Raw genomic sequence first — 15,946 nt, forward strand, 5'->3', positions numbered from 1 at the left:
TTCCCTGTTGCTGAATGTTTCAGCCGTTTCCAGAATTTCACAATTGTGAACAGTGCCGCCGGGAGTATCTTTGAACATGAAGCTTTCCCCTTATTGGGGGCATTTTTTTTTTTTAACATTAATTCTCTAAATTGGAACTACCAGGCAAAATGATACATGTAATTATTTATCTATCTATTTTTGGCAGTTGCTTCTTACAGGATTTATGGTTTTAAAGAGGTAGCATTTGTCAGAAGGATTTATTGTAAGAGATGTTTTTCTCCCATTTCGTGAAGGCCAGTGTAGTGTTTCCTTCTACCTTGGCTGCATAATTAATGATGGTGTCCAGTTCAACTGGGAGTGTTTTTTTAAGCCCTAGTGTTGTTTCGGCTCCTGGCCAGACTCAGTGGAAGCTGACTTGTATCCATGGCTGCAGAGCACTTACCAGCACAGAGCCAGCAGTGAGTCTTGGTAAACCAGAGAAGAAGGTTGCAGTCAAAACGATAAGGTCCTGGCTGCCTCCAGCCTGTCTGGGCCCTGGAAGAAGATCTGCAGGGCAACCGGGCCGGGACAGGAGGTACAGTGCAGGGTGTGTCAGAGTGCGGTACACATGGAGTCCTTCAGAGCTGGGCTGCCTTGGGAGCTGCAGGCATCCACCAAATTACTTGCCACACTTCTGGCATTAATAGCAGATAGCTGAAGGTCTGGGAATTAAGTCATCTCATAAACATTCAAATTCATGGCAAAATTACTATTTAATTAGGAAAAGATCTGTAACATTGTGCTACTTTTAAATGAAAGCCATTTTGGAGGAATTAAAACTGGGTCATAACATTAGTATAATGTTTTAAAACAAACATTACTAAGACATACTGAGTGTACCCTAATTGATGAATTAAAGACATTAGTTTTGCCTTTGGATACTTAATGTGATTAGGTTTTAAACACTGACTCTAGAAACCTATCTCTAGATTGAAACTGGGCTTCCTCCTTTCTTTGTTAAAGTGATGTTTCAGAGGATGAAAACATAATACATGCCCATTTTAGGAAATTCAGGAAACTTAAATCTTTATCTATTATTAAGTATTATCTTAAAACATAATGTAGAATTTTTAAAAAATCAAAAATCTCTCATCCTATGGTAACTACTTTCAATATTCAGTGTATCACCTTCTTTTGTACATTTGTCTTTTCTGTTTGGGAAGGTTTTATATGGAGCTGTGATCATGTTGAATAGCCAATTTTGTTTGTGTTTTTTAAAATTTTCACATGATAATATGATAATGATAACCCTTTCATAATATAGTATTATACAGTTTTCATAACAATTTTAATAGCTATGTAATACTGAATCGTAATGAATATACTACAGTTTATTCAACAATTTTAGGTGTTTCAGTTTTTACTGTTGCATGCTGCCAAGATGAATATTTTCATGTGTTCTGGAAAATGCTTGCCAGCATCTCTGGCAATTTCTTGAAATTGAGCCCTAGAAGTAGAATTATTTGGTAAAAGACATTGAAACAAGCTTCTCTGAGGCTAGTGATACAAATAGCCCCAAAAGGTCATATGCATTTATACTTGCACTAACAGGGTATATTCTTGAGATTACCCTTCTTGTAGCCAGTCTCAGTGGCATTGTTTTGCTTTATTTTTCAGTCTTAAATTAATAAGTAATAACCAAATAAACACATTTCTTTAAAAAATTAGTCTCAAAAATATCTGGATTCATTATGAAGGTGGTTTAATCAACTCTCAGGCAATCTAAGCAGGCCTGAAAGTGATCTGTTGGTTTCACCATAAGGAAGATTTTAAATTAATATTTGATATTGAAAAGAATAAAAGGCTACATTAGAGTTAGCATTAAAATTGTATGGAATATAATTTTTTCGTGTGATGTAAAATTGCATCCTATTGGAGGGCCATAGAGAACCATCACAGAGCTGTGTCTGTGGGCCACGGACAATAGCCCAGCTCCCCAAGCCCAGGGCAGGATTGCCAGTTGCTATCTTAACACATCCGATACTGTTTGGAATTTCAAGATCCCTGCATAGTCTATAAATTATTCAATTTGTTGGGAGCTTCAGACTTTAAATTAAAAATGCCCTTCCTTCCTCTAGACTTACTAATGGAACACATACAGGAAATTCGAACTTTGAGAAAACGTTTAGAAGAATCTATTAAAACAAATGAGAAGCTGCGGAAACAGTTGGAACGGCAAGGGACTGAGTTTGATCAAGGTAAGGAAGGACCTTCTCACAGGGCAATGCAAACCCTGAGTGCTTCACATTTGCCCAACTGAGCAGTCTGTGGACAGTGATGTCTCCATCACTGCCCAAATCTGCCACCCCTATTCTCCTGAATTGTGGATGGCCCCTCACTGGACTTTGGAAGCTGTAGAGATGTAGATAGGTATGCAAGGGGAGAACAAGGCATATTTTGTCTTTTTGTCAATAACGGATTATAAAAATGTCAGCATTTTAGCAGTCTGGTAAATCTCACATGCCAGTCAAAAAGGTCACCAGTATTCCTGTATAACCATGGTTAGCTCTGAGTGAAATGATCTTCCATGAACACTAAACATATTTTCCCCATAGGTAAGACTTTCACATAGGTCAAAAATTAGCGCTTCCATTCTACCTGTTAACACTGTCCTCTCTGCCCTGCCCCACACTCTTGTTGTTTTTCTTCTGTATCTTTCTAGTGATTTTTAGAATGCAAATACAAATATATATTCTTATTCTCCCTCTCATCCAAAAGTTAACATACTGTGCATCCACTGTTCTGACCCATTTTTCATTGAACAGTGTATGTTGACTTCTGTCCTTATTCTGCAGAGAGAGCCCTCGTTCCATGAAGAATGTACCCTTAGCAGCTGGTGTTCTGGGAAAGGCCCAACCTGGGTGGAGATCCTGGCTCCTCTCTTTATTGCTTCATGGCTTTGGGCAGCTCACCAACCTCCCCACCTCCCAGTCTCAGTTATTTCACAAAATTGAGTCACTACAAGATGAGGTGAGCAGTGCCCTGAGTAGGCTCTGCTTGTGCCTCACTCACTAAGTGGCTGCTGTCACCATTAGTATCTGTCTTATTTACTATTTTATTTATTTCATAACCTGACCAGTTTAACATTTAAACTGGTCCGGTGAGCATGGACCCTAATGTCATTCCCATTTTTAGAGGTGAGATTACTGACTTCAAGATAGTGCTTGATGGCGGCACTCAGTCCCCTGTCCCCTAGTCTACTTATCCTTCCTCAATCACCCACTGTGGCCATCGGTTAAGAAGGACATCTTTTCAAAAGTACTTTGTATGCAAAAGTACTTTGTATGCTCCAGTTCTCAAGGTAAACAGTGGTTCTATTACTTCTCCCTTTCCTTCCCCCCATTCACTCCGCCCCCACACTGCCTCCTCCCCTTCTGGCCCCCAGGGAAATTGATTATGAGTTATTAGTCATATCAAACTCAGGAAAGAAATACACGCCTGGGCCCTTCACATTTACTCTTGGTAATGCCTGAATTAGATTCATTTTGTTTTACATTTTCCCTGGAAAATCCAATTATAGAATTATTTGGGGGCTCAAATGGCCACCGGCTACAATGGAGCAGGCAATTGCTCTAGAGAGTAATTCCCTCTGACGGGAAGGTTTACAAAAATGCATTCATAAAGTATTTACGCTGGTGGAAAGACATGCTGTTCTCACCATGTTGTCACTGTCTCTGACAAGACAAAGAAATAAAAGGGGCCCCGCCTTCCCCTGCTGTGAAATGTTCATCTTGGGAGGAGTTTTGAGAAAGGCAGGAGTCCTTACAACCTTGAGGTGGAAGTTTCTACATGCCAACATCCGCTGCAGCAGAGCTTCCAGGTGCTGTTCGTTATCCAGGTTTTCTGTAGTGGTGACATTCAGAGGAAGAACTGGCCTCCTGGTCTCAAAGTGCACCCTGCTAGTTCCGGTTTGACTCTCAGATTTAGACTATTGGGAACTGGTCCATGGCCTGGCTGTTCCTTTGGAAAGCGACTGCCTTGACTTGGGTCACTGTAGACCTGGGTAGTTTTTCCTGCTCATTCATATTACTCTTCAGTCCTGTTTTGGCTCCAGCCTATCATTAATCGTGCTATCACTACAAATGGTAATAGCAGTAACTGTAACAGTACCAGTCACTTTTATTGTGCTAATGAAGACTGAGGGACCTTATGTGACTTGCCTGAGGTCTTGTGGTTATTAAGAAGCCAGAGCCATAGTTCAACCCAGGTGTCTCTGAAACAGCACCAGAGTTCCTGGGGGAGAGTGGAGAAGGATGGTGGAGAGAGATGTTTGTGAATTAAAAGGTTGATCAGTGAAAAATTAGCAGGAAAGGAGGTTGTACTGCAGAGAGGGGCGGGCACACGCCTCTCGAGAGCTCAGTGTCCTTCCTTATGAGGAGTGAGAGCATTAGAGGTCATCACTTGTACACCAGGATGTTTTCCATTGCAGATAACAAAATATGGGTAAAAACTGGTGTAAATGATGGGGGTTATGTTTTTTACACAAGAGATCCAGAGGCAAGTGGTTCTGAGGCAGGGGTTATGACTCAGTGACATCAACACTTGGAGATGGTGTCTGTGGTAACTATGGTGGTTATGAGGTTCCCATTCTCTGTGGTTGGTGTCTGAAGCATGGAAAGAAAGAGACTCAGTCTTTACTCTGTCTTCCTTTTGTAGTAAGGGGAAGTCCGCCCTGAAGCCTCTGAAGGTCTCGTTGGCCAGCAGAGACCCATGACCATGTCTGGCTGCAGGGTAGCTGGGCAAGCAGGGGCTGGCATTGGGTTGCAGCGTAGCAAGTGGACTCAGTATGGAAGCCATGTGGATGAGGTGCCCTGCACACAGTAGTAGGTGCTCTCCTGAGGGGCTGAGAATGGGAGCACTGTAGTGGTGCAGACAAGGAAGCGCCGGGCATGGGGAGTGTCATCTAAGCTGGATGTAGAAGAAGGGTAGGGGTTCAGCAGTGGACGACAGCATGGTGAAATCTTCACAGTGAGGAGTGGCCTCCCTCACAGTTTGCCTAGCTTTTGACCCTGACCTTTATAGCATACACTCAGAGACTGCGAATTTAGCTAAGAGTTGAAGGTGTCTTTGTCAGATGAAGAGGGTGGTGGGCATCCAGGCAAAGAAGGAACCTCATTCTGCAAGGGGTGTGACCATATGGTGTGCCTAGGGCCCAGAAGTGGCCCCGTTTCACTGCATTTAAGGGCCTTAGGGTTCTGAATGGAGAGGGGTGCAGTGTGCCAGGAGACTGGGAAGTTTGGACCTTGTGTTTTGATTGTCTTTTGCAGTACTGGGCCATTAGAGGTTTTTGAGCAGAGAATTACAAGAAAGGATTGTATTTAGGATGACAACACCATGGGCAGAGGGCAGGGCGGCCAGGTCAGAGCAAGGCCTGAGGCCTGAAGGGTGGGGACAGGAGAGACACTTGGGTGCTCGGCATCTTGGGAAAGCAGCAGCAGCGTGTCTGGGCTCAGGCCGGGTCTTGTGTGGTACTGCCCCTGAGGCAGGGCACAGGTAAGAGAGCGGTGAAGGGGGCAGTTCAGCAGGGTGGAGGCCCAGCAGACCCTGGGTGCGTGAGTTTGCACTTTGGGAGGTTGAGACTGTCACCCACTCACCCACCCTGGCCCTGGCTCCTGGTGCATTCACCTCAGGGGCGGTAAGGCCTGGGTCCCCTCCTGTCACCTTTTCAGGCTCACTCTCATTTCCCTTTGGGCTCTGAAATAACTTGGATGCTTCTCAGGGCTGATTTTCACTGCATGTTTTGTTCCCTCAGTGTTCAGAACTCCTTTCCAGGAAGTTCTATCCATACTGACCTGGAGATGGTCCCTGAAGTGCTTCTGCTTGTGTTTTAATAGGGGCTACAAACATTTTGGCTTACGGTTCAGAGCTGCACAATTCTCTCACCTCAGAGATTAATTTCCTGAGGAAGCAGAACCAGACGCTCAATGCGATGCTCCTGAAGGGGTCTCAAGGTAAGAAATAGAGGAGCTCCTGCAGCCAGGGCCCCAAAGCCTCCATGCCAGGCAAAGAATGCAGGTGTTGGAGTTGGAGCAACCTAGGTTGAGTCCTGTGGCCCTGTGACAGCTTTACAGGGTGTCATTGTCACAACAGTCCTGTGAGATATTCCTATGTTGTGGCTGAGAAAAATGTGGTACAGGGAGGTTAGGGGATACCTCATAGGGTTGTTGTGACAATCAAATTGCATAAAGCCCTCAGCACAGTGTCTCTACTGTATTTCCTTGTCACTCATGCCCTCTACACAGCCACCTCTCATTTGTCTTGGTTCCCGGTGGAAGAGAAAGGGGCTGGGAATGGTTTACTCAACCAGAGATTTCCAACAATCAGCAGAGTTTCATCCAGCAGTTCTTAAAAAGACCCTCTTTTAGTTCTTTCTATATGGAGCTTAGCTCCTAAGAACCTGCCTTATGCTACATTTTAGCGCTTAAAACAATTTTGGAACGAGATATTAGTATCCCTGTTTTCCACATAAGAAACAAAGGCCCAGGGAATTGCCCTGCCAGCGGTCACAGAGCTAGACGGTGGTTGGGACTGGAACTTGGGCCAGCTTACCTGCTTTCCCCAGAGGATATTGATGTGATTTGGGTTTTAGAAATGAAGTTCGGGCTTTGGAGATCATTCATTCTGCAGACATCCCCCAACTCCAGTTCTGAGTCAGGGCCGATTACAGAAATCAGTGAGTCCTGAGAGACATCCAGACATCCCACAGCAGGCCAGCATGAGGAATGGCCCTGATGAAGCCGGTGCAGGGAGCACAGGACCCTGAGAGACTGGTCATCAAAAGCCTAGTCTAGAAGGATGAGGAGGGGTTAGCCAGGGTAGCTCAGGATAGAGAACCGGGACCTTTGAAATGGAAGGGAGAGAGCAGGTCCAGCCCCGCTCAGAGGTGAGGAGTGCAGTGTGCTGTGCCATGACCATCCCACCATCCCGCTGCTCACCCCTCACCCATATGGGTTCTTTCAACTCCAGCCTGCGTGCAAAACCCTGTGCTGACCCTTTTCTTCACCATAGCACATGTGAGGAAGCTGAGACACAAAGAAGTAGAGACCCTTGCTCAGGGTCCTGTAGTCAGTAAATGAAGGAGCAACCCTTGAACCCACCACCCTGCCCCCAGCACCCTGCTTTGAGCCTCTTTGTCTCCTGCACCTCTGGGGAGGGTTTTGCTCCTCAGGAGAGTTGAGGCCCTCACAGAGGGTCCGTTCTGCACAGCTCTGCTGGCCTGTTGGGAGGCAGGGAAGGCCGCGCACTTTCCATTGCTGCCGCCAGAGTTTGGGGCCCTGCTTCTTTCTTTCTAGTTTCTACACATTTGTGCTGTATGGAAGAAAAGTAACCAGGTTTGCAGGGCCCATTATTTAATAGAAAATTAAACAGGCCCATTTTATGCCAGTGACGTTTAATCTGCAGCCTTGATGTTGACAGATTTATCTGCCCAAAATGCATAAGATAATTGGAACACCAAAATCATAAATGTCAGATTAAATCTCATTCCTTTTTGTATTCTTGGAGTGCTCGAACTGAAGTGCTCTATCTGCGTAATAAGGTTGGAAAAAAACAAATGGTGTCCCTTCTCAGTGGCACTTTTTGGTGTTTGCAGATAAACAGAAAGAGAATGAAAAATTACGAGAGTCCCTCTCCGGGAACGTGGCAAGCCTGGAGCGCCTGCAGCAGGAGCATGCCTCTGTGCGGGGAGAAAACGAGAGGCTGCGGAAGGAAGTCGGCGAGAGGGACAGGCTCAACCAGCAGCTGAGCCAGGAGCTGGACAGGTGGGGCCTGGTTCCCTGCCCTGATGGCCCCCGCAGCCAGGCTCTGGGGGTACAGTCCCAGAGTGAGGCACACTAGCCTCTCTCCTAATGTGCAGGGATGGACAGAAGCATGCCATATATCTGGTGGGCATGAAATATGGGGAATGATCATCTAAAGAAGGAGGGGTGGGGCGGGCTGTTGTTCTCCATCTTTCCTTCTCTGTAAAGGTGCCCTTTGGGTGGAGAGCCCCAAGGAGGGTGTGATACTGCAACCCTCTTGGGAAGTTGTTTGGCAGAGGGCACCCGGCCCGAGGCAAACAGGGGGCCTGTTCATCTGGAGGAGAGGGCGTGGTAGGGGCAGAGGGCATGAGGTGGCCAGAATCACATAAGGCCTCCTAGCTGTAGGAGGACTTTGGTTTTTACTCTGAGTGGCATAGGAAGCCACTGGGACATTCCCAGCAGAGGAGTGACATTTTCAAAGGATCCTATTGCTCCCTCTTTTGCGGTTTTCCCCTTAGACTCACATCCCATGTTTTCAGTTGTTCGTTTTGGCTCCCAGCAGTGACCTGCTCCTTCAGAGCTCCCATCACCACCTAGGCTGCCCGCTCTGGGTGGTGATGTAGATAATCCGCTGTCTTTGCCGGCAGGCGATCCCGGTGTAGGTCGTAGCTCCGCTCTGAGCTGTGCACCCCTGGGTAGGGGACGCAACCTTTTGAACTTAGCTTCCTCTTGTCTCTGAATCGAGGATTACAGAGCACATTCCTTCCAGGGTGTCTGTGAAGACTACAGGAAAGAGGGTAAAGGGCTGGACACGGGGCCCTTGGGAAACAGAGTCTGCAGTGCAGTTCTTAAACCATGCTGTTTTTGTCCTCACTCTTCTGGCCGAGTGGCGTGGGGGATGAGTAAGCCACCTTGGAGTGCAGTTAACCTCTCCTCCCCACGGGGGGCGTTGCAGGGCACAGAAGGAGGTGAAGTGGAGGCAGCAGCTGCTCTCACAGAACCACAAGTTGCTCCAGTCTCTCCGCGTGGAGCTGAAGGTGTATGTGAGGCTGGACGAGGAGCACCAGAGGCTACGGCAAGGTACTGAGCCCTGGGGACCAGGCTCTTTATGTCCCAGAGCTGTGAGCTCACGGGCACAGCCTGTGGCAGGAGCAGCAGGCTGGGGCTCTGGCTTCATGCCCTTTCTCCAGATGTTGTCATCAGACTCTGCGTGACCCTGGGGGTAAACGTGGTTTATTTGAAGCCAGCTCTTTGGCCTACTTCTCTTAAATAGGAGCAGAAAATATGGAAGGACATAGGCTCAGGCATCCTGCCAGCTCAGTTCTAGAGTGTCACTCCCTCGACCTGGCCGTTTGTCCTACAGCAGGTCACCTCACCCTTTGGGCCTGTTCCTGCCTTGGGAAACATGTCTGTTAAAATCCACCGTGTGGAGTTGTAAAAGTTGAGCAGATCATGTGTTAAAGCGCCCTAAAGTACTCCCCGACACACAGTAGATGCTTAAGAAATAACTTTCATTACAGATTTCCTGCTAGTGTGTGTTTCTTTTTGCCCATTCATTCAGCAAACAGTTACAGTGCCTACCATGTGCTGGACCTTGTTGGCCCTGCTCTTGTCTGTATTTCAAGAGAGATACCAGATCAGAGTGACTCAAGTATAAGGTCTAATGTTTCAGAATCAATTTTGAGGTGTAGTGGGATTTTTTTAAACTAATTTTCCAGATGGTTTCTCCCTATTGAAAGTTTATCTAGAAAAGGGTCATCTCACAGCTTTCATTTCTTCTCAAGTTGCTTCTCTTATTCTTGCTGTTGTGCCTTTTTAATATACTGTGGCTCTTAAAATCATCCCCTTTCATTCTATAATTCCAGCCCAAATAGATTTTATTACTACTAGACATAATTTCAGGGTTTGGTGTGCAATTTGCTAGGCTTTTATGGCCAGAAGTGAAAATTAATTTCCAGCTCTTATTTAGCCTGTGGAATAGCAGCAATTAAGTCAGCCAATATTTTTGTTTTTAAAGTCGAGTTGTTATTTTAAATTGTACCTAGTTCTCAGTAAGGGGGGGGGGGTCGATGGTGGTGTGCGGATTGAAAATGCCATTGAGTTCCTTTGATGGCTGACCCTTTATTTGTGGAAGATGTCAAGACTTCCCTCTGCACATGTCCACAGAGACTGGAGCAGAGGCACCAGAAGGCTGGAAGGGGCAGGAGCTTCTCAGTGACCTGCACGACCTCCTGACAGAGATCCAGGCTCTGCGGGCACAGTTGGAAGGTGGCATCAAAACCAATAGCACCTTACAGAGCAAGCTGGAGGAGCAGCTGGCACAGGGGGAGAAGAAGGCCCAGGAAGGAGACCTCAGTCTGGCTGTCCAAGCCCCGGGTGTCCCCGATTGGACCCTACAGCTAGACAAACACGGTATGGCATCTGCACATCTGTGTATTATGTGTGAACTTCTGAGTGATGCCCCTGCCCACGGAGATGTCCTTCCATAGATAGTAGATTCACTGCACCCTCGGAGCCGGGTGCCTGACCGCTAATTAACTGTTACCTCTGGCACAATGGCATACTCTGGGTGTCTTGGTTCTCTGGAAGTGGAGCTTGGGCTTCCAACCACCCTGATGGCCTCCAGTCTTCTTCCCTCGTATCTATTTTGTCCTGCCCATGCCACTCGGAGCCTGAGGCCTTTTTAGTCCTCTTGTTACCCTTCAAAGAGAACCCAGCCTCTTACTCTGATTTGCAGTGCCCTCTAGGTCTGGGAAGCCTCCTGGTAGGGAACGCCTGGGCCTGTTTTGCATTTGCTGGTGGCCTGTCAGCCCTGGAGAGTTTGTGAGGGGAGCAGAGAGAGGACCAGACAGACATTCCTGCCCCAGCCCAGCCTAACCCAGGACAAACCAGCAAGTGGTCGACTCAGTGCCCCTGACCAGGCAATCCCTTTTACTGTGTAGACAAAGGAATTGGAGCTGAGAGTGACATGGCACTATTCATTTCAGCTCTCAGTCCAGAGCTGTTCCTGACCCCACCCGACCTCGAGCCTCAGGTGCCTGGAGATTGTCATTCTGATGCCCATAAGGTGACTGTGCGTGTTCAGTGGAGCGAGGAATATTGACATGCTTTATAGACAAGGATTGTGCAAAAGTTTCTCATCACTTGGATTGAGAATCAAGTCTATTGCCTTTAATTTTGAAAGTTCAGATGTCTTAAGGAGAACCCAGTCAGCTTTAGCACCGTCATTGATTGGTTCATTGATTTCTCCTTGATAAGGATCTTAAAATTTTAACCAAAAAGATGATGTAACAATATAAGGAAGAAAGGTTGGGAAAAGAATTCTTTGTATATTTTTCATCATTTGTTAATCAGAAACAGGCTTGAGTTTATATTGTTCAAATTGTTTTTTGTACCATTTTTCTGTTTGGGGGCTTTTTTGTACATTTTGTTTTTGTTTTTTTTTAGCAGTGCTGGGGATGGAACCCAGGGCTGTGGTCTTGGATTAAAGTGATTCTCCCCAGGGGCTGACTTCGTGGAGCTGACCTCCTGGCTTCCTGGGCCTGGAAACCACAGTGCACCCTTGGCAGGGATGGAGGAAGCATGGATGGGGAATCCTGAGGCCTAGACACCAACCTTGCTGGGTTATGCTGCCCCGTGGCCTCCTTTTCCGTGAAGTCTGAATTACAGTGCCAGCCTGCCTGTTAGGCTTTTGAGAGCTTAATAGCTTTCCGGATGTAAAAGTGCTTTCCAAGTTATAAAGTGTTGCTCAGATTGTCTTGAGCACCTGTTGATTTTGCCTTCTTACGGTGTTTGAAATGTGTCACCCCCATATTCTGCAGGCCGCTCCCTCTCTCTCAGGTTACTGCAGCAGCCTTCAAGCTTTCTCCTCCAGGACCAAACTGAGATCTCAGCCAGGCGCTGCCCAGCCTGATGCCCCTGAGTAGGTCCCACAGCCCTCCTGGTTCTGGCCTTGCACCCTCCTGTGTCTTCCCGGCATCAGGGCCTTGGCCACAGGACCTGCTTATTTCTCCCCGAATGACAGTTCACATCCTTGTGAGCTTGTAACTGCCTGCTCCCCCCTCTGCCTGGCATTTTTTTCCCCTCCTTCCCAGGGATCAGTCACAGTGGTCTTGAAACATAACACAGGTGTCAGCCTTTGGGAAGCCATGCTGGGGTCAGCACCATCCCCCGGCACCCACAGCCCTGTGCTTCCCTCCTCCATCCTGAGCACACCGAGACAAAACTGCCTGTTTCTTGTCTGACAAGAGGGTTTTCCCAGGAAGGGGCTGGGCCCAGTCACTCTTTCTCTGTTGTCCTGACCAGGTCCAGTAGGACTGATGTCCAGGGAGAATTTGAATGAATGCTGTGTTTCTGAACAAATGTGTTTGGATGAGACACTGTACTCTCAGTCACTTCTTCGTCAATCATGGAAGGCAGTGAAACAGTTTATTTCCTTCTCTTGTTTTGCATGTTACAGATGATAACAAATGTCCCCTGGCAAGCAGTAATTCCTCTGACCTTGAGTCCACTCGGGCTGTGATGCCAAAGTCAGGTACAAAATTGAAGTCTGAGTAACTGAAGCAGCATGGGGTGTGACAGTGGTATTTTTAAATTGAATCAAAGGGGGTCCCTGGTCCCAACTAGGTGTTTGGCAGGGGTTTGGGGATCAGCATGTAAGCTCTGAACACAGGGTGCTACCAAGTAGATTGATGTTCCACTTCTCATTTTGCAGCTTCAGAGACTCCTCCACTCTCTGGAAATGACATAGACTCCTTCTCCTGCATCAGTGGCAGCTCTGTAACCAGCACCCCTTGCCTGCCCCGCATGGCTGCTCGCCTGTGGGCCAGCAGGAGTGGCCGCCACATCCTGGGCCTGATTGAGGACTACGATGCGTTGTGTGAGCAGATCCACCAAGGACAGAGGCTCCTTGCTGAGATGGACATGCAAACCCAAGAGGCTTCCAGCCCCATGGGTCAAGAGCTGAGGACAAAGGTAATCTGGCTGCTAGAGTAGGGGAAGGGAGGTGCTCACTGGGGCAGTGAGTGGGAAGGACTGACTGAGGGTGCTTGGAGGCAAGTGCACAGTTGTCCTCAGTAGGGCTCTAAAAAGAGGGACCAGAAGGTGTCGGCCAAGAAAGGTCAAGAGTCAGGTTCTGTGTTGGTGGCTGCGGGAAGACATCTGGTTGAGGTTTGTACCCTGCGTTATTGTGGCTACTTCATAGGGATCTGCTGCTCTGTGCCCATGTCGGCCTGTCTGTCGAGTCTCATCCAGTCTTCTGTCCCTCTGTGTGTCCAGCTGTTCATCCCTATGTCCAGCCACCCGGTGTTCTCGGGTTCCGAGGATCCTGTGGAGAAGATGGAGGGCCTCATCCTCTTGAGGCAGACCCCACTTTACTGCACTTACTGTACCATGCTAGCCCACCCCACACCTCCCCAGCTCATACCTCACTGTCTCCCGGTGTCATACCACACTACGCCATATCACAACATGCCATCCCCCAGTGTCACACTACACCAGGCCACATCATCTCCCAGTGTCACGCCACACCACACTATATCACACTGCGTCCCCAGTGTCCTACCACACCACATCACACCACGCTGTCCTCCAGTGTCACACCACACCATGCCACATCATCCCCCGGAGTCACGCCACACTCCACTATATCACACTTGTCCCCCAGTGTCATACCATACTACACCATATCACACCACACCATCCCCTGGTGTCATGCCACACCATACTGTACCATACCATACCATGGCACACCATACCCCAGTATCGTGCCACATACCATACTACGCCACACCACGTCATACTGCACCACACCACACGCCACACCACATCATACTGCGCTACACCACACACCATACCACGTCATACTGCGCCACACCACACCATAATTTCTACAACTGCCTCGTGATGAGCTTGCCAGTTTGAGAAACCCTACATCCAACCCTGGATGGTTGGCATCTCCATCTCTTCCCCCATAGCTTTCCTTATGACATTTTATTTCCTCACCACAACCCTGGGAAGCAGTGATGTCATGCCCACTTTAGAGATGCTGAGAAGTAGCTTGGAGAGGTTCACATCTGAACTCAGCTCCCTGTCCTCCAGGGTGCTCGCTTCCCACATTGTAGGACAGCATTAGTCACCAGACTTACCTGTGCAGAAGCTGCTAACTTCTGCCTGCCTGCCCAATGGCATGTTCCCTCTCCTGCCATGTGTCCTACTCTGAGTAGGCTAGGCTTATGCGCCATCCCCGCCTGCTTTCCACAGCCTGTCTCCAGCCCAGGTTCCCTCTGTCCTGGGACCCCCTCAGCCTCTTTTACCTCCCTCTTCCCGCACCCCATCCCGCTGGACTCCTCCCCGACTTGTTGCCTTTTGTCTAGACCCAGCTGTTGGGCATGTGCTTCCTTACTTGCCTCCTCCAAGGCTTGGGGACAGGTACACCCCCACCCGCAAGCTGGACCAGACCCCAAGCTTGGGTCACATTCCTGATCTCTCTTCCTGGGTCTTTACTGGAGATGCCTGAGCCCCCTGCTTCCCCATACCTGATTTGACTTTTTTATTTTGTTGTATTATAAAAATCAATTTTGCCTTTTATGTTCTGTTAGACAGATGAACTCTTGGAGAACAGGGAGAGGGGCTGCTTTATTTAACTTTGTCCATCACCTGGTACAAGACCGATGTGCTTGCTGAATATTTGTTGAATAAATTAATAAATATTAATAAGATGCTTTTTCTTTTCTGATTGAAATTTTTATTGCACAAAAGCTAGAAATTATAGAAAAGCATAAAAACATTTATTAATACACTACCCCTGAAGGTCAGCACTTACAATTTTAATGTGTACTTTTAGGACATTCAAAAGTTTATCAGACCTACACATAACTCTGAGTTCCACATGTTTCACTAACAAGAGGTTGATGCTTTTTCCATCTCATTCGGTTTTTCCTCACCCTTGACTTTTATTGGCGGCCATATCAGCCCATGTGTGGCTGGACCTTCACTTATTTTCACTTGCACTGTTTGTTGGACATATAATTGTGACTGGCAAGCATCCTCATTCAGAAACAGTTTTTATTATTTTAAATTGTATTTTTGATTAGGTACGAAATGAAGTTACTGGTTCAAAACGTGTACACTTTTTAGGGCTCTTGATAACCATTGCTACATTGCTTCCCAAAGGATCACATCTGTTTGAGTACCCATCTCAGCACCCACACTTGTCTTCGTTGAGTATTTTTATTTATAATGATTTTTTGTTAATTTGATAACTAAAAAAGTATACATGGTTTTATTTTTATATTCATTTCTTGTAAAGACATGCTGTATTTTCTTTTCTTTTTTGTGTTTTTCCATTTCTGATCACATTCTTGTTTTCTCATGCCCTTGACTCTCCCATGTGATTTTCCTTCTGCTGACAGTGAGGGTGAGAGACTTCAAAAGTCCCCAGCACTGTTCCCAGACCAGTGCAGCTGATGCCAAATTGTCCCTGTCACTGCACTCGCTGTCGGTGTCGTTTGCTCTGGAGCATCTCCGGGGGCTGCAGCATACATGACATTTTATTTCCTCCTCACCACAAAAAACCCGGTGAAGCCCTGCAGCCTGGAGATTTATGCTGCCTGTCAGAGCTTGCTGTCCATGATCTCAGGACCACACGTAACAGCTCTCTCATCCCTGACCCCATGTAGGGTCTGCACTTGGTGCCCCTGAGCAAGTTTGTCTCCAGCGTGAGCACGGCCAGGCTGATCCTAGAAGAGGCCTCGAGGTTGCTGAAGCTCCTTTGGAGAGTCTCACTCCCCACAGATGGCCAGTGTACCCTTCACTGTGGGCAGGTAGGTGGTGACATTCTTCAGAGGTTCAAGGATGCCCCTGGGCCTGTGTCTCAGTCCCTTCCTTAGCCCAGCCCAGGAGCAGCCCCAGTGGCTCTCATTTGGTGCGGGGAAGTGTCAAAGGGAGGAAAGGCACCAGGTTGGTTATGTTTTTGCTGTGTCTGGGCTGCTGACTGACCTCCAGCACCCGAGAGTTCAGCCTGCAGCGGCTGCCCACGTCCAGCACATGAGTGTGGAGTGGGATCCTGTCTACACTCCATATACGAGGAACTGGGGCCCAGGCATTGAGTGCTTCATCAGGGTTACAGAGCTGGTTTGAAACATAAGGACTGAACCCGGAGCTATTCTTTCATTTTGTAGGCATTG

At 47.6% G+C, this 15,946-nt stretch overlaps 1 protein-coding gene across 11 annotated transcripts in view; it reads left to right on the plus strand.

Moving 5' to 3' along the window:
- The window catches only part of Cdk5rap2 (CDK5 regulatory subunit associated protein 2), a 186,595-nt gene that overhangs the window by 157,065 nt on the left and 13,584 nt on the right, over positions 1–15,946 (plus strand). For 9 of the 11 annotated variants that reach the window (XM_015497679.2, XM_015497681.2, XM_015497687.2 and 6 more), the window contains 8 exons: positions 2,100–2,219; positions 5,856–5,972; positions 7,613–7,781; positions 8,716–8,840; positions 9,927–10,172; positions 12,220–12,294; positions 12,475–12,734; positions 15,440–15,583. In XM_015497679.2, coding sequence (XP_015353165.1) covers positions 2,100–2,219; positions 5,856–5,972; positions 7,613–7,781; positions 8,716–8,840; positions 9,927–10,172; positions 12,220–12,294; positions 12,475–12,734; positions 15,440–15,583 — 1,256 coding nt within the window. Of the gene's footprint in view, positions 1–2,099; positions 2,220–5,855; positions 5,973–7,612; positions 7,782–8,715; positions 8,841–9,926; positions 10,173–10,747; positions 10,828–12,219; positions 12,295–12,474; positions 12,735–15,439; positions 15,584–15,946 lie in introns of those variants that run through there. The other 2 variants (XM_048813210.1, XM_015497682.2) reach the window with 2 other exon arrangements.

The sequence above is a fragment of the Marmota marmota genome, unplaced genomic scaffold (genome assembly GCF_001458135.2).
Source record: "Marmota marmota marmota unplaced genomic scaffold, marMar, whole genome shotgun sequence".
Classification (NCBI taxonomy): domain Eukaryota; kingdom Metazoa; phylum Chordata; class Mammalia; order Rodentia; family Sciuridae; genus Marmota; species Marmota marmota.